Source organism: Aedes albopictus, chromosome 2 (genome assembly GCF_035046485.1).
Source record: "Aedes albopictus strain Foshan chromosome 2, AalbF5, whole genome shotgun sequence".
NCBI lineage: Eukaryota > Metazoa > Arthropoda > Insecta > Diptera > Culicidae > Aedes > Aedes albopictus.
Genome location: NC_085137.1, coordinates 200,440,092 through 200,459,381, shown reverse-complemented (window position 1 = coordinate 200,459,381; position 19,290 = coordinate 200,440,092). Strand labels below are relative to the sequence as shown.

Genomic DNA, 19,290 nt, shown 5'->3' with positions numbered 1-19,290 from the left:
GATTAACTCTACCAAGACGAAGTACATGATAGCGGGTAGAGACAGAAGCAGGCCTAGTGGTGTTAGTGCTGAGGTAGTGATTGATGGGGAAGTGTTTGAAGTTGTTGAAGAATTTGTTTATCTTGGAACACTTGTGACATGTGACAATGACGTTTCCCGTGAAGTGAAAAGGCGTATTGCAGCTGCGAATAGGGCCTTTTACGGATTGCGTAGCCAGCTTAGGCCCCGTAACTTGCAAACGCAAACAAAATTCGCTCTGTATAAGACGCTGATTCTTCCGGTTGCCCTCTACGGTCACGAAGCGTGGACGTTAAAGGAGGTAGACCGAAAAGCTTTTGGAGTTTTTGAGCGCAAAGTGCTGCGGACAATTCTCGGTGGGAAACAAGAATATGGAGTGTGGCGCAGACGCATGAATCACGAGTTGTACCAAGTGTACGAAGATGCGAATATTGTGAAACGTATAAAATACGGCAGACTTCAGTGGGCTGGACACGTAGTGCGAATGTCGGAAGAAAGAATAGCGAAAACAATATTCAGCAGAGAACCCAGTAGAGGTAGGCGACTTCGTGGGCGGCCGCGAACTCGCTGGCTGCACGCGGTTGAAGAAGATCTACGATCCCTACACGTTCGGGGAAACTGGAGGAACATCGCCCAAGACCGACGAAGATGGTGCTCTACTATACGCTCGGCATTGGAGTAAAGTTACTTTGTAGCCAACAAGGTAAGGTACCATTTTTGACAACTTTAGGCCCCTTGAGGCCTTGAGATACGGACTTCAAATTTTGTATTTATTAACAGACACTACACCGTCTTCAGCCAGAGGCTGCATTACACATACACGTGACAACGGACAACACACATGACACCCAGTGACCCTGTGACCCAATGGAGAATTTTCCGTTCGACGAAAAATTTTCCCCGACTGGAGCGGGAATCGAACCCGCACTCCGAGGATTACGAAACGCCCAGACGACTGACACCGCTAACCGCACGGCCACGGAGCCCACAACGATCATTCTCCACTAACGAAGTTATAACATTTCTAATTTTTGCAAAATAAGGGACGGCCTACTGTACATTTGCGCAGTATTTAGTCTAATAAGCTGTAAAATACACAATATTCATCAACCTAGTAAATATAAATATTCGTGACGGAATGAGTGTAATCAGTTTTGTACCTACCATTTAACTCTGCCCTATTTTGCTTATCCTTTGACAGTACGCATATTTCGACTAGCATAGCACTTGTAATCTTCCTCAGTGTCAGATATCCAGTGGAAAGCAAAGAGGGCGGAATTAAAAGTTACAAAATTGATTACACTCATTCGTATTCTGCTTAGAGTGTTCGAAAAGTCGATACAGATTCGTGACAGAGTTTCATCAATTCCAATAACGAAGAAACAAAAGACCTCATTTCCATGACAAATATTTGGCTGAATAAGTAATTTTTTTCTCAACACAAAGTGAAACATACAAGGATCGCGCAAATGTTTGTCAATGTCTTATGAGCTTTTAGTGTGTTCAATCAAATAATTTATAACGAAAAATGCAATCACAACTCAGATTAAGTGTAACAGGAATTATAACAACCAACAGGAGCGCATTGGGTTGCATAGCAAGCGTTGCTCGGCTGGTATCCGCAAACAGCGGCAACCGGTGAACAAATTTGACTGGGAGCACAAGGACCTGGTCTTCTGCAAAGTTCTTTCATAATCACAACTTGACCTCCTTCCGGACGGTGGATGTTTTGGGCCCTAAAATTTAAAAGAAGGTCATTCGTATATCAAATCAAACTGTTTCTTTGGTCTGTGTAGTTTTCTGCTATAATATATTCATAACATTTTTGTTCTAAGTAATAAAAATATACTAATTCAATAATAATCACTTGTTTCTTCCTGCGGTCCCTGCTTTTGCGCCAGCTCCAGCTTTGGAGTCAGCACCAGCTTTAGCTTTTCCTCCCGCACCCGTTTTCGAACCAGCTCCTGCACCGCCTTTTCCAAGTCCTTTACCATCCTTTCCTCCTTTGCCATCCTTCCCTTTACCATCTTTGCCACTTTTGTCCACGCCTCGTCCTCCTCGCCCTGCTTTGTTCTTGCCAACATCGTTAGGATCTTCCCGACCAGGTTTGCATTTCAACTTATCTGCTGGCACCTGAACCTTGTAGTCATCTACCGAGTATTGAGTCTCCGTACAAACGACGTCCGGTTTGCGCTGCCCCGATTTCAGCATGGCAGATGGAGGTGTGAACTCCAGGTCCAGCTCAGATTCGCTGTCAATGGGCACATCCTTGAGCTCGGTAGTCTTCGGAAGGCCCAAGCACTTGGACAACTTTCGTAGTTCTTTTTTGACCAATTTCTTTTCCTTTTCGCTTCTGTGTTCACAAGATTCGAGCTCTTGGCAACCGCACATTGTGAAACCTTTCACTTTGAGAGCGCCGCGAAGTTGGTACAGTTTACCAACGTCAGGATCCTTGGCAAGTTTGAATCGTATCGGCTCGCAATCCAAGTACGGATCCTGAGCAGTTTTTAACGAAGCCGAGTCCTTCAAAGGGTTCATGACGATGCAGTATTCGCCATTCTTCTTTACAATCTGAAGAGTTGGCTTTTGCTTCGAAGGCGATGAAGCGTCAGCGGGTATTTTGAGATTACGACCGCCTTTCTTGCTGACGGGAATATTGTCCAACGGATAGCTAACCAAAAAGTGTTGCATCAGTTCTTTGATCGGTTTCTTCACGGCACCAGGCCGCCATCCTTTTCGGACTTTGTTGATTCCTAGCGTCTTGACGTTCCACATCCATCCCATGTGAGGGGGCACTTGTCGTCCCTGTTGGATACATTCTCGATGGCCGATGACAATCCCTGGATAACGCTGCCCATAGCGGTAGGAATATTTTCCACGGTTTTGCTTCTTTATTCGTTGCAACAAACTTCGTTGATTTTTTCGAATCTGCGCATGAGTGGGGGAGTCACACTTCTCCGACGCCTTGCCATTTCGTGAGGTATCTTGCTTGGAGTTCATTTTGCGAAGTTCAACGCTATGAACGCCACCCGAGACGATTTTTCTTTTATGGGTGTCCGTCTTTTTCAATATTTCTTCAACGTTGAGCGACAGAATGGAACTTCGCGTTGTACGTCGCTGCGAAACATCAGGCTGAGTAGTATCCTTATCTCCGTAGGCTTTGAACAATTCAGACAGTCGAGTAGCTTTGTCTACTTTCTTCGGGAACACATTGAATCTATCCCGTAGGGACGGTCTAGTTTTAGGTCTCTCCATGACGCGCCGAGGAAGCATTTCAGAGTCGGAAGTGGATGATTGAGTGGTAGAGTTTTGATCGCGTGGATTTTGTGCCGTAGATGCCCGCTTTTTACAGTCCGGACAGTATCCACCACGAAGTCGGCAGATGGGGCATGGCTTCATCATTTCATTCACTGACATGGATCGAAGGGTGCCTGACGAGGGGCGCCGTGGTTGACATTCTGGCAGCTCCAGACTGCCCATCCAAGAGTTAAGGCGGTTTGGAGTGGTTTCGTGATATGTTGGGGGTGCCTCGTTAGGGAATGTTTCGGGGCCCCTGAAACCACATTTGGGGCAACCACTGTGCAGAGGTAGCCAGTCCATGTTGAGACCGCAATGGTAACAAAACCTGATGAATAGATATCAGTTAATGTACGAGCTGGACGTATAGATCACATTATACCAACCGATGACCAACGGATTTTGGACAAAAAATCCTGGGTGACTGCTGTTGAATAGGATGCAATGGGAAGCTTTCCGATCGACCATGGTTGAACCTGATACGTAAAGATTGTTATAATTTACTTTATATCTGTATTATATAAACGTCACATGATGAAATACCCACTTAATTTAGAGATTCCCACAGCCAAGTAACCAGTAAGCTAAGATTTCTGATATTTTGGAATTTTATTGCTGAGAGTTAGAAAAGGTATCTATCTATATATGGTAAGTGGGGGCAGGATGGGTCACCTAAGAAATGGATCCCTATAACTTTCTGAATATAAATCGCATTTCTCTGTATTCTACCACGACTCTCAGATACACTAGTCAGCTATGATATAAGAGTATAAAAAGGTAATTAAATTTGAAACCTGCTTCTTGACAAACAATTTTCAAAACATGACCCATCTTGCCCCACCTCATTTTAACGGGGGCAAGATGGGTCAGCTATAAGAAAACTCGATTTTCCTCCAACAAAAAATACTATATCTTCTAGTTTTTCTCTATACATCTATGCTTCATAGACGTACAGATTACATGAAGAAAGTGTTGAAACATATCGGTAGATTATTCTCAGAACTAGAAGATTTTTGTACGGGTAGCCATAAACGGACTTTGAAAACCTATATTTTTTGAAGAAAAATTTAAAAAATGTGTACTCAAATTTTCAGTGCTTTCATCGCTTCGATAATGTAGGTCACAGAATAGCCTTTCCATGAAAAATAAAACATTTTCAAAAACTATGCAAACATACCGAAAAATTAGGGTGACCCATCTTGCCCCGTCTACACAATACACGTAGTTATATGGAATGTATAGCATAAGGAGTATAACATGGGGTGGGACACTCGATCTCGCATTACAAATATTACTAATATTAGCTGATATTAATGCTGATATTAGAAATATTATCAAGTGCTCATTGGTTTGTTGGCGTTGTTTGTAAATGTCAAAACACCATTGTTAAATTTGGGCACTTGAACCGGTTCAGCATTTTTGGTTTTCTTCTGCTTTAAGATAGTCCTTTTTTATGTGGGCCAGAACCTCCAGATCATTTTCAATAATAGTTATATTCTTGTATTACAATGGTGTTCTATACGTGGTAGGCAAAGCTAGGGCCGCAGAATGGGACCAAAAACACGACTGAATTTTGTTTTACAGAGGGGTTTCAGTTTCGGTTGGACACCGAGGCCACTTCCGCTTGGGGGTTGATTGGGAGAGCCCCGTAGGGCGGAGACCTGACCTGACATGCTTCAAATCATAAGAAACTAGCTGTCCCGGCAAACTTTGTCTTGCCAAGCTGTGGTGGTTTGACAACTGTTGAGGTCATCACAGCAACGCACTCTAGATTGATTTAATTTTGATCACGCTGAATCTGTTCCCGGCTCATGGAAAATCAGTTTTTTCACAATTTTCATACTTTTTTAAATGATTTTCGTAACTTTTTCTGCATATAAACACAGCCACCATGAATACGAATCAAACCCTGCATAAATCATCCTGATCGGTTCACCCGTTCGTGATTTTTGTTGCCTCAAAGGAACTTCAAACTCATTTTTATATATATATATAGATATAGATATATAGATTAGTATTCCGGATGATGCCACTAATTTTTGGTTGTTGTGGTCCATCTATGGTCGGAAACTGCTCGGAGAATCCATACAATGAATAAACATTAAAATGAAACAAAATTAAAACTAATTAAATTATACCAAACTGTGGGATTTATTGCTGGTAGTATTGAACAAAGTTTTTATGTCCAAGTAGATCAGTCTATCCATTTAGCGGGTCAGTTTAAACTGTGTGCCGCCTGGATGTGTTCCCAGAAATAGGTTAATCTGATATTGAAAAATAATCTTAACTGAAAGTTTAATTATTAAGATAATGATAATAACTTACCGTATTGTTTACCATCATATGTCAGTAGTGTTTGAAGGACTTTGTGTATAAGAATATCACAGCCACCTTGATGTGCACCATCGATATTACTGAACTAATATAATATTAATCGATATTAATAAATATTACTACCAATATTAGTGAGTGTCCCACCCCATGGAGTATAACGAAAAAATATTTTTTGCAACTTCTCATCGTAATAGGCCATTTTACCTCACGGAAATCTGACAGGAAAAGGCCTACTTTCCCACACCAAATTAACAGTGCTGTAATGGTTCATTACAGCACTGATTTGCGTTGCGTAATGAACTTTACAGCACTGTTTTCAGTTTTGATCAATTTATTGATGCTTTCTCGACGCAGGTTTGAAAAATTGTGGCAACTGCACAGTATAACCTGCTATGATCAGACTTCCTTAATCATGACTATGAACATCAGTGTGCAGTCTGATGAAAAAGTTTTGTTAAAAACTATCCGCAAGTGGTAATTTATGAAGTTGCAAAAAACGTTGTACGCAACTCGGTGCAGAACTCGATTTTTACAGCACTCGTCGTAATTATCCAACTCGGCAAGCCTCGTTGGATAAATGTACAGCTCGTGCTGTAAAAATCATCATTCTGCACCTTGTTGCGTAAACTACTATTATTTTTTTTCTGTGCGAGGAACGTATATAATTTTCAAAACGATATACCACTTTTTTGTGTATCCCAGTCGTTCATCTGGGAAAATTATTGATAGATTCAAAACATATATTGTGCGATTGAAAACGGTACTGACCCATCTTGCCCCCTGACCCATCTTGCCCCCACATACCATATATAAAAATGCAGTGGTATACGTGGGACCGCGCATAACTTGCGAACGGATGGGCCGATTCGGGTTGTCTGAGTTTTGTTCTGTTTGTTTTCACCTGTGGTATTCGGTTAGCAGAGTTAAAGAAATACTTCTGTTTACTTCAGACACCAATTTTATTCTGACAATTCAATCTACAGATAACGCAAAGCCTACTTGTCTATTTGATAGCATCACATCACCCAAGGAAGATTTATGAGACAAAAAACATGCAAAAATTGAGAGTTTTTGAAAATCGGGTTTTCATACATTTTGAACAGGGACTTGGACTTGGCATGGGACTTGAAACGTCAAAAAATGCAGTAGGCAAGGCAAAGTTTGCCGGGTACAGCTAGTTTCTTATAGATCAGCGCTTCCCAAACTCGGTTTTTGCGGCGCCCCAACGTGTCGTAGGCTCGCCTTCTCTACTCCTTTTAGCGAGCCTGCAAGAGGCTGGTGCGCCACGAAAACGGAGTTTGGGAAGCGCGGTACTAGATTATAGTGTTGCTGAGCAAACATTTGTGTGTGTTTTTGCAGAGTCAGCAAGTCTGTTTAGAGTTTGTCAGGTACACCGAGGCAAGTTGATACGATCGGGGTAAAATGAAGCATGCTCTAACATCTCTGTTTTCGAAGAGAGCAACGCAGTGAGGGGGGGCATGCTGCAGCATGGAACTTAGCAGAACGTGAAACGATGTACATACAAGTATGCGGAAATAGCTGACCGAAATGTGCAGAGAAAAGAACGGGAGCATATTGACGGACGGGTGTGAGGTGATCCAAAGGTGAAAGCAGCACTACCTGAAACATGCTGGGAGCGTAGACATGGACCAAGGCAGCGGAAGAAACGGTTAAGTCAGTGCAGGAGGAAGCAATGAGCCAATTCCCACGATGAGGAAAATTAAGGAAGCTATCCAGCAGCTCAAGAACAATAAGTCAGATAGTAAAGATGGTATTGGAGCTGAACCCATCAAGATGGGCCCGGAAAAGTTGGCCACCTGCCTGCACCGGCTATCAGCCCGGAGGAGCGGAAAGAAGGGGTCAATTGTTCCATCTACAAGAAGTAGATAAGATGGAGTGTGAGAACTTCCGAGCGATCACAACTCGTGCTGCCTGCAAAGTGATATCCCAGATCATCTTCCATTTTCTTTCATCAATATTGCTAATTTAGAGAAAAATTTCCGTTTTACGGAAGATTGAGAAAGCTACCGCAGCTGTCAAACTACTGATTTTCACCGAGTTATCATCAATCGCGTCAAGGATGCCTTGGATACGACGCCGATGATCATTGTTTGTTGTTGCTTTCCAGAGCAATTCACATTGCAAGCATACTTTGATTAGGCCGTCTGTTTCAATGATGTGATGATTTTCATGGCTGCGGTAGGACTTTGACAGCTGCGGTAGAACTTGGCGGCTACCGCAGAGTGGAATTTTTTCAAAAAATCCGCAATAGCAAATGAGTTTGTGGTAACTTATCAAGCCGGCTTCGTTAACGATTACGCGACAACGGAACAGATCGTCACCGTGTGGCAAATCCTTCAAAATACCAGGTCCTAAAGACGAAAACGGCTTTCCTAAGAAGCTGTCCAAACTGATTAAAGCAACAATGGACGGTGTGCAAAACTGTGTAAGGGTTTCGGGTGAACTATTCCGTTCATTGGAAACTCACCGGAGACTACGACACGCAACACCTGTTCATCGAATTCAAGGCGGCGTACGACAGTATCGACCGCACATAGATATGGAAAATCATGGACGAGAACGGCTTCTCCGGGAAGCTCATTTAATTGATCAAAGCGACGATGGATGATGTAAGAAACTGCGTAAGGGTGCCATTATAGTTACGTGTGAGAGTGGGAGTGCGCGTGTGCGAAGCCGCAAAACAGAATATCAACAACAGCAAATCCACGAAAATCCTTTGGACGCGCACTCTCACTCTCACTTTGAAGCGGCACTATGTCAGCGCCGTAAAGGTTTCGGGAAAATCGTCTAGTTTGTTCGAATCTGGCCGGGAACTACGACAAGGTGATAAACTCTAATGTCTGCTATTCAATATCGCCCTAGAAATGTGTGTGCTTTACGGAAGACATGGACATTATCGTCCGAACATTTGAAACGGTGGCAGAACTGTAAACTCGCCTGAAACGTGCAGCATCGGACCAAGGGGCAGATCACTCTTTGAATATACATGCATCTAATGCATGAAAATGCATTTTTATGTTTTTTCATCAACTTAGCATTGAAATACGCGGATGTCAAACCAAGTGTTCAAAACATAAAAACCCCGTTGTGATGGATTTTTGGATCTTTATTTTGTCAATTCAAATTTGTTTACAGTTGAAATGGAGAATTTGGACCGAAATCGTGAGTGAAGTGCTATGATGTAATCATAGTTCGACAAACTCATATCATAATAATCTTTTTGCAATTTCTCATCGTAATAGGCTGTTTTACCTCACGCAAATCTGTCAGGAAAAAGCCTACTTTCCCACACCAAATTAGCAGTGCGGTAATGGTTTATTACAGCACTGATTTGCGTTGCGTAATGAACCATCACAGCACTGTTTTCAGATTTGATCAACTACTTGATGTTTTCTGGACGCAGGTTTTTTGTGACAACTGCACAGTGTAACCAGCTATGATCAGATTTTCTTAAACATGGCTATGAACATCAGTGTACAGTTTGATGAACAAGTTTTGCTAAAAACTATCCTCAATTGGTAATTTATGAAATTGCAAAAAACGTTGTACGCATCTTGGTGCAGAACTCGATTTTTACAGCACTCGTCGTAATTATCCAACTCGGCAAGCCTCGTTGGATAAATGTACGACTCGTGCTGAAAAAATCAACTTTTTGCAACTCGTTACGTAAATAACTATTATGCAATGATTTTTTCATAATGCAACCCATTTGAGTTGCATAATTTTCATAATGCAACTCAAATGAGTTGCATTATGAACATTATACAACTATTTTTCATTATGCAACTCATTTTAGTTGCATAATGAACCAGTTCGAAAAAATTGGCCACTATAATACCAAAATGAGTTATATAAAACATAAATTTTGATACTGAATTGCATAAAATATAGTAAAAACACTGATGTATTAATATTAAGTGAACGTCAGGCTAGTTCTTCACACAATAAGAAAGGACTGTTTTATTACATCGGAAAACTTAATACCACTTCGGCACTTTACTAGCCATTCGATTGCCTCTTGATAATTAGAATTCTTTATCTTAACAGGCATACTTGCCGAGCACACGATTCGACCTAAAAATGGGAATTTGTTACACCTGATGCATGAGACCTGTGATCAGAATCATCAACAAGGTCTGCGATTTGCACGAAAAATGCTGGGTAACGTCTATCTGAAAAAAATTAAATATAATACCCCGTTGAAAGCTCGTTACCCATTTCCTCATCCCTGTATTTCTTCTTTCTAGAGGAATCAGCCCAGCAACCCAAACCTGAAGGTTTTTGTTCCAATTTTCGTATCGCTTTCAGTACACAACTGCCCATATTCGCATAGGTGACGTAAACGCCACATAGGCCAAAATCCACTTTTTTGGCTTAACATATCCTACACCATGTATAGCATATGCTCCAATTATTTAAAAAAATGTGTTTGTTCTAAAACATGTGAGTATATTGAAAAGAACGTTTTGACGTAACCACCATGTGGTCGCAATACTGACGTCTGTGTACAAGAAAACTAAAATCTCCCCATAAAACGTGATTGAACATAATTAATTGAGATAATTTATTGACATAAACAAAATTTATATTTGAGATATCTTATTATTTGTTTTCAGATGCCCGAAAATCATTTTCAATATCAACAACTTTCATAGTGAATATTATCAATTATGTTGAATACTTATTATGGATGCAATGTAGATACTGAAACATTTATGATGCTTTAACAACAACATGCAAATAATTTAACATATTGATACTTGATAGCCTACAACTCGTAATGGTGAGTCTATGCCGATTGAAGTAATCGTTTCCACTGGGTCTTAGTCCTGGATCAATCGCTTCCAGTCGCCTTGAGATTTTGGAGCCCCTTAAGGCCGCAAAATGCAGTTAAAGAAGACCTAAAAGGCCAACGTACGCGCCCTACCACGAAGCCAACGGCTCCTTCCTGGTTCTCTGCTAATATGGTATAAGTTTGTCATTTCTCTGGCATACGAGCTACGTACCCAGCCCACCAGAGTATCTGTATGCACAAATCGCAATATGAGATTGATAAAAGTTGACTGTGAGCACATGAAAATTCCTTGAGCTTGAGACTCGCGATGTTGGTGCACATCACATTAGCATTGCGAGTCTCAATGAGACGTCTCAATGAGCCAAGGTACAGGACCCCGAGCAGAGGAAAACATCAAAATAATAACAACGGAATCACAAAACCTGTTTTTATATCTCGGTTTGTTATTATTAACTTATTAAGTCATCACCGTTCCATAACATGTTCTGTTGGGCAATCTTATTTTGTTATAATGGTGCTCTTGGTATATCTTCTATCTATATATATAAAAATGCAGTGGCATACGTGGGACCGCGCCTAACTTGCAAACGGATGGTCCGATTTGGGTCGTCTAAGTTTTGTTCTATTAGTTTTCACCCAAGGAAGGTTTATGAGGCAAAAAACATGGGAAAATTGAGAGTTTTTGAAAATCGGGGTTTCGTACATTTTGAGCGGGGACTTGGGCTTGGCTAGGGATTTGAAACGTCAAAAAACGCAGTAGGCAAGACAAAGTTTGCCGGGGACAGCTAGTTTTCTTTAAATTACATTTCAATAACATGTTTTGTTGTAGCACAAGTTCAGTTATTATTGTGTCTTTGAGACTGTACAAACATTTGACCATTAATATTACAACATAACTAGCTTTGCAATCAAAACTACACCATTCGAGATTTTTGTTGTTCACATCATTCCGTGAGGAACTGTAAGAGAAAATATTATTTTGTCATCAGTTCCTCTTCTTTCTGACATTACGTTTTAACTGTGACAGAGCCAACTTATCAGCCTTTTGTTTTATAAGCACTTTGAAAAGTATACCTGTTTTTTATTTGTCCCAATTTCAGTTAAGTATGAATATGAATATAGAGAGTGTAAAAGAGTGTTAGACATTTTATGAAACATTTTGGATCAACTGGTGGAATTCAAGTACGAACAACACTTTTTCGACAAAAATGAAAAAAAAAGTCATCAAGAAGAAGAACTCTATTGATTATTATTTTTAGACATTTTACTTTTATTGATTTCACTGCATTGATCCCACTTAGATTCACTTGGATAAATGTGTCAATCAATGAGGTAATAATGTAAATTAATCTTATAAACAACTAGCTGTACCCGGCAAACTTTGTCTTGCCTACTGCGTTTTTTGACGTTTAAAGTTTCTAGCCAAGACCAAGTCCCCGGTCAAAATGTATTGATGATCGATTTACAAAAACTTACAATTATTTCATGTTTTTTGCCTCATAAACCTTCCTTGGGTGAAAACTAACAGAACAAACCCAAGACGACCAAAATCCGACCTTCCGTTCGCAAGTTATGCGCGGTCCCACGTATGCCACTGCATTTTTATATATATAGATGAACCACCTAATAAAGGGCTTCTAAACGTCGGTAGTTTTTCATCTTAAGTTGTTTGGAAAATAAAAGAAAACTATTGTTTCTCTCTGTTTTCGATAATAAATCGCTTGCGACAACAATAGCGTCCCAATTATGAATGAAATATTTAACAATAGATGCTATTGTTGCGTATCCCATTGAATTCATATGGGACTTTGGAGGAGTTCCTATCTACAACAGAAAAAAAGCAAATTTTGTTTTCAGATTGTTATCAATAACTTATTCATATCAAAATTTGTTATAGAAATATTTTAAAAAATCGCTGTTATTAAGTTGTTATTGAAACTAACAAAACATGTTATTAAACAGGTCTCCAGGAACATTTTTTTGTTATAATTTTTGTTATTTTGCCGCTTATGACAGACAAGTTTAGAACAGGATATGTTATGTAAATAACATGAAAATAACTCTTTCCGTTACTCAGTTATTTTTCCAAAATAACACATTATATTATGCTGTTGCTATTCCCTTCTGCTCGGGACCGACTTAATACACTCTCGAATCCTTCACTAGGATTTCATTTACAGATAATGTTCAAGGTTAATGTTTACAGGTAATGTTGTGAGTATGTCTAACGTCCATAGTCTTTTGGGAGACTGCGTAAGCGTGTTGTTGATATTCGTTAGATCAGTTCATGTGCTTCCGATTGGTGATTTTTGGGCGTATTTTGTTTGACCAATGAAGAGCTATGAATGGTCATTTGATTTGGAGGGAAATTGATCCCCAACGTTCATCAATCAATTATTTATCGGCAAAAACGGAAATTTCTACTATTCTTTCTATTTCCACCTTACAAAAATCATCATCGGTTTGGGAAGTAGAGTCTGGAGCGACTAGATATGAGAATATTTAGTTTTTATGCGTCCTCTGTGACTAATGAAGTAATCACCACACCCAGTAGTGTCGAAAAATAGGGTTGTAAGGAGTTTTAAATAGTTGGGGTCGAGGCAAGTTGAACGCACTACACGTTCCAGAGCTGTGTACCTTTCATGGCTTCTGTAGAAGCTGAGATACGATGTGTGCTAGTGATAATGCCATCTCATTCGATACAACCAAAACCAATATTAATTTCATCACCAATACGCTCCAAGTTTATCCACTTATTATTATTAGCAACTGATTGGCACCACCTAACGATCTGCGGAAGAATGGGTACAGAGTGGTGTACAGACAGAACCGCTTCGATTTCCCCCATGAAACGTCAAAATCTGAATCGCCCGCTTATACCCACCACCGCCATTACCGCTCGTGGCTATGAATCGAGTCCCCGAATAATTATCGGTCTCGCTATATCTGCCTTAATGCTGGGGTAGGGCCAGGTTCATTAGATCTAATCTGGGTCACTAAAATAATGTGTCGCGGCTGAACGGCATCGCACGATCATGCAACAACGATAGCATTTTGTCGTCAAGCATCGTAACAAACTATGGTCCGAGCAGAATGATTCGCTCGGCGTGTGTGGGCGCGATGCGATCGCTATCATGAAGTCGAAATGATAAATTTGCGATTTCATCCACTTTTTGAGCATTCTTACTTCTTTAACTTCCAGATTTGCTTATGAATGCATTATTTCTAATAATGAATGCGTTTTACGGGTGCATAAGAGGCCTAAATTGTGATGAATAAATTTTATCACGACTTGTAACATGATCCGATAACGGGTCATCACGCGATAAAGCGTGCATCAGATGCTTTGATTGCTCTGTGATACGAGCACGGTGTGAGACGCCGACATCATGCTACTGCAAGAACAAGGCTATCTTGGATTATTCGTATCCTCGATCATTTATCGCTTGAAGTGATTTTCTTCCATCCTTGGAGACGTCTCATTGAGGTACGTACACAAGATTTTTAATGAGCATGCTATGATCTCAAATCTCACAAATTTTCTTGAGACGCATTTCAAACCAGCGCATGGCACGCTGTCTCATTCATGTATGGTCCACTGCACGAATTTATGCTGGCCTGCTTAGGCCAGTAGTACACAGGGTCAAATATTTGACAAGGAAAGAACTCAAGAAACAACATCAGTTTGACACTAATGAAAATTCGATCGAGTCAAACAAGATGTTTGAGCATTGGTTTCTTTTTGGACAAATATTTTACCCTGTGTACTAGCAGCTTTACTCTCGCAGAAAATTTGACATTTGAGCGGTGCCGACACCTCTCAAACATCAAAATTCGTGTGATAGTAAGCAGCAGACACTCTGCAGCCCACCGCAGCCTGCCGTGTTTTATCCGCTTCATTATATTAGGGGTACTCACTAAACAGATTAAATTGCTGCGTAAGCCATGATTTTCTGCTTATTTGAAATGTTTCATGATTTTGCGAATGAAATTATCATAGATTGCCTTGGTGATCGCGACGTTTAATCAGTTTAATCAGTTTACGCTGTTAGGTGAATCCCCCTTGTTGCCGCTGGGAACACTGTATTCACTCTGATGACAGTCAAATGTTACTGCGACTGACATGGGAGAATTGTGTTTAAGAGAAAAGAAGAACCGAAGCTTTGAGGCAGCAAGTGACTTGCAAATCCGTGCATCCTTAATGCATTTTCGTTAATTAGTGCGTCTCACTAACTATATCTATATCTATATCTAAACAGGTTACAGTGAGTGAAATAGTTGAATTGGTTCTGACTCTATTTACTTATATAAATTTAACTGGCTTACAGCACCCAACTGAAATGTGGGCACTATCTGGATTACGATGCCAACTGCAATTTATTAATTCCTAAAAGTAACTATTTAAATCCATGCAACATAATGCTAGCTTATCTAAACATGCATTCAATTACAGAAAGAACTAAATGTTATGTGTGGTTGGAAAGCAATTGGACATTTACGCGGTGAAAACACTGATAGTTTAAGTTTCAGTTTATATATATATATATTTATACCTAACCTAACCTATGCATTACCCTACCCAATGAAATATATTTACAGTTTAAAGCTGTACTCAACCAAAGCCAGATATTGAGCCTGCTAAAAATCCAGTGTCCGAAAACCCAATTTGCCTGCCGCCATAACACCTCTATTATAGGGCACTGCATGAAATTATCTCGGTCTCTTTCACTCCTACAGGAATTTTGTAAACAACAAGGCCAAGAAACGTCAAAATCCCATATAAAATCAAAGCAATGCAGTGCCCTATATTAGTTAACCGATTTTGTCAGCCAGTTTCGGTAACACATTTTTTGTTCTCCTTAAATACCTAAATAGATTTTCAAGCAGTAGTTTAGTGATGAACATGATTGAATTAGTTAAAGTTTGACCGTAAGTTAATGAGAGGACACAGTTTGTGGGGCTGACAAAATTGGGTTCACACTGTATCGATTTATTTACATACTTGGTACAATTCGTAGTTCATGCAACGCCGTCATATGCCGTGATCCTGGTTAGCAGCGAGTATTGTTCGCAGTTAACGTGCTTACTTTAAATTACTCTAAAATGGGTGTTTGTCAAATCTCCTAAGTAAAGAATCCAAACACCTCATGTATGAAAAGTTATATTTTTTTGCATGGATGATTATGGTAGATCTCTATCGCTTCCTCTGAATTACGACGTAAACTTCTCAAACCCCCTTTCAGCTACTTACTAAGTGCTTGAAGCAAACTCATTGAAACCCGAAACGTGAGTTTTTGTGGCACCTCATTGATTAATGAAATAGTAAACTCATGGTTAGCCACGAGTAAAATCATCCCACAGCAAAACTATTATAAGTTTTACGTTTTGTTTGAAAACCATCATTGAAACAATACTACTGAACTGTTGTGGCTTTTCAGTCTAACAAAAGTGAAACGGTCAGGAGTTTGGCATTGCCGTTTTAATCCTGTTAGACTGAGAAAACCACAACAGTTCAACATTTCTTCCCAGTCGTATATATCCTCCAAATCTTCGGCTCCTAACGGTGCCGACATAGTGCCGCTTCAAAGTGAGAGTGAGAGTGCGCGTCCAAAGGATTTTCGTGGATTTGCTGTTGTTGATATTCTTTTTTGCGGCTTCGCTCACGCGCTCTCTCACTCTCACGCGTAACTATAATGGCACCCTAAGGCTGCAAAGAGCAACCGTAACGGTTGCGGCAAATTAGAAGAAGTTTTTTTTTTATAGATAATCGTTATAGGGTCTAGTACCATTTGGGCAGATGTACCTATTTTGGGCACTTGCCGCTATAACTAAGTCAATTTCAAACCGATTGATTCGAATTTTTGTATAGAGTTGAAATCAATCGGTTTGAAATTAACTTAGTTATAGCGGCAAGTGCCCAAAATAGGTACACCTGCCCAAATGGTACAAGACCCTACTTTTACTACTTTTGAAACGTTGTTGAATTCGAGAAAATTTTGGTTTACAATTTAAAATTTTATACCAAGATCTGACTATGCTAAAAGTGTACTCTCACTGTATGTGTGGTGTCTCGCTCACTGCCCGGTCTGATAGTCCCTTCAGTATCGAATGAAAGGGACCCCGATCTTATGCACTAGTTTAACTTACCTATCTTCTGCGATCCTGGAAGATGCAAAATTAGGCTCTGAAACGGGTGCAACGCTTTCCGATATTTCTCTAGCACCGGTTGTACTGAAACTAATTCATCGGACATTAAATATCGCTCATAAATCCTAGTAAAATATTCTTCTCACCGCTTAGCAGATCCCTCCGGATACCGCAATCCAGCTTCCATCATAGGGGCATTTGGTGCTGGCATCCGCTCAGAACAGGTTGCGCCCGTTATTGAATAACCTCCACAATTGTTACAAAAACAATGATCTTCGCGTTCTTTTGGCACTTCCTGCTCCTTACCAACCGGATATAACTTAGCTTCACGTTCTATCTGCTCGATCTTCCGCTTCATGGTTTCCAAATCAGGATCTTTCTTCGGATATTCTTTATTCACCAGAATTCCGTTGACCAGCTCGTACTTGTAGCTTACTTCACTGGGGCTTTTAAGTGCGTTGCACTTCTTGCACGTCAGCAATTGTCGCATGATGTCTTCCTGGTATCCATCGGACTGACGAGGTGAAGTATCGTTAACAATATACAACATGCTGTCGTCCTCTTCCGGTTCCGATCCATCCGGATCAGCTGGTGATTTGGTGCGATCGGTTTTCAGAGCGAGTTCAATTTTTCCAATTGCTAAGGACTCTTGGACAATCGGAAAGGTATCGTTGATGATGGTTGGCTCAAATTCAGGCGGATCGAATGAGGCTAGGTTGGTTTTTGCCAGTGGAACTTCACATCGACCCAGCTCTTCCGAATCGATTCCAACTGTGATGAGCAAATCACGATTCGTTAAAAACCGCTTGAATTCTTCAGGGCTTGAAGCGGGGACGCTGAATAGCGGAGAAATTTGTTAGAAACTGTGTCCTCTAGAAAAGAAGAATTCAAGTACCTTATAGCCGTTCCCTGACGTTGATCGTTGAGAAACTCCAGATTTCCATTGAGCTTCGCCTCAGTTTCTCCCAGCACCAGGCCAATGTCCACCATCCGAGGGTCATCGTTACTAACGGTGGTTAACACTAGAGATTTGAGCACTATTACCAGAGAATAGGTTTCCTTCTCGGACGAGCTTTTTCGATCGCGTCCCTCAGGTTCGACGACATCGCTAATTTCGGTCATACTGACGACAGTCATGGTCGGAACCGGCTCCACTTCAAAAGAAAGCAGGACCACGAAACAGGAGCTTGATCGAATCGAAAGGCTACCCAAGGAATGACTTTGACGTCGCGGAATGTGATAGTTGAGGGTTGCTACGATCTAGGTCATGATTGAATGTTAGGGTGTTTAGGTTTCAAGGAGTCGTGACTAGTCGTTTTCCTGAATTTACTCCGCACTGCGTATTTACTTGATTCATAACTTAAATCTAAATAAAAGTTGTTCATTTTGTGGTTGAAAACAAATCGCTAATAATATCTAAAAATCTTATGAGCTTTATAGCGAACTTGGTTTTTGTTTACCTACTCTGTACATAGACTCCCCTGGACTTAAGAAAAAAAATCTGATTACGCCATATAAATGTTTCAAACATTCACTAAAATGTTCTCAATAACATTTTTAACTAATTTTAGCGACGCATTACCGAACTACATCCATATTTCTCTTTCAAGATTATTGCAGATACAGAAAAGATTCGGAGCTTGTTAACAAAGTATACATATGTAACTAATGGATCTGAGACCGAAGACTGTCCTTGAAAAAAGTCTTAAACATGATGCCTCAGACACACGCGTTCTAGTGATATCAAAAATTTATAGTCATATCACTACCCAAGCCATAACTGCCAAACACCATTCATGAACCAACTAATAAAAGCAGTTATCATTCGCAACATCTGATGGATGACGTCAACGGGAAGGCGAAAAACATTCAACCAACCCAATTCTCAAATTAGCCCTATATCTTAGTTCCCTATGCGCCCATAAATTTACCCTTAGGCACTGTCCATAAACTACGTAGACTCAATTTTGGCCATCTCAGAACCCCCCCTCCCCCCTCGTAGACTTTCGTTCATACAAAATTTTCGAAAATTGTATGGAGCGTAGACTTTGGCCAGACCCCCCCGTCTCCCCTAAAAGTCTACGTAGTTTATGGACAGGCCCTTATCGACTTCATTGTCTGCTAGAATCTTCTGTAGCCCTCCTACTAATGCCGGTGCTCATCTTCGGCCGCACTAATTATGTAAACAGTATATTTCCCATCAGAATTAAACCACATGTGCGTGCTTATTCAAGGATTAAGAGTTCGTTCATGCATGGACTTGAACATACCCAAGTAATTCAGAAATAAATATTAAAAAACCAGATTAATTCACCTAGTGGCGATAATGCCTTTCTCGTCGTATATGTACTCATGATGTTTCTGTCGACATCAGTCGAAGTACTCCTGAACCCTGAGAATACTTTATATAGAAAAGTAACAATTTTAGCAACGTCATCATCCAATTGGAAAACTTATTGATGGCACATACTCAGACGTTTTGTTCAACGACAAAAAAGAGCTGAAAAACGTCACTGACAGTAATTACATGCTAGGATATAACTTTATTCACAATCACAGATCTTTTTGCGGGTTTCGATAAAATCTTGGATAAAATTTATCCTGCACATTTTGGGCTATATTTTATTTTTCTTGATCACATGATTCATCTAAAATTTGACCTTTTCATGAGAAAAATG

The 19,290-nt window shown here is 40.3% G+C and overlaps 1 protein-coding gene across 1 annotated transcript; it reads right to left on the bottom strand.

Moving 5' to 3' along the window:
• Positions 1–1,484: 1,484 nt before the first annotated feature.
• On the bottom strand, positions 1,485–17,969 carry LOC109400279 (uncharacterized). The gene is made up of 7 exons (XM_019672764.3): positions 17,961–17,969; positions 17,508–17,872; positions 16,759–17,448; positions 16,613–16,702; positions 3,702–3,791; positions 1,886–3,643; positions 1,485–1,754 (listed from the first exon to the last, which is right to left on the bottom strand). The coding sequence occupies exons 1-7, from the start codon at positions 17,967–17,969 to the stop codon at positions 1,565–1,567; spliced, it is 3,192 nt and encodes a 1,063-aa protein (XP_019528309.3). The 3' UTR covers positions 1,485–1,564.
• Positions 17,970–19,290: the final 1,321 nt, after the last annotated feature.

Coding starts and splice junctions, on each gene's coding strand:
- LOC109400279 (XM_019672764.3), bottom strand. Junction 17,449..17,507: donor CGTCAGGGAACGGCTATAAG/GTACTTGAATTC, acceptor TCCGCTATTCAG/CGTCCCCGCTTCAAGCCCTG. Junction 3,792..16,612: donor TCCAGGATCGCAGAAGATAG/GTAAGTTAAACT, acceptor TTTACGTATCAG/GTTCAACCATGGTCGATCGG.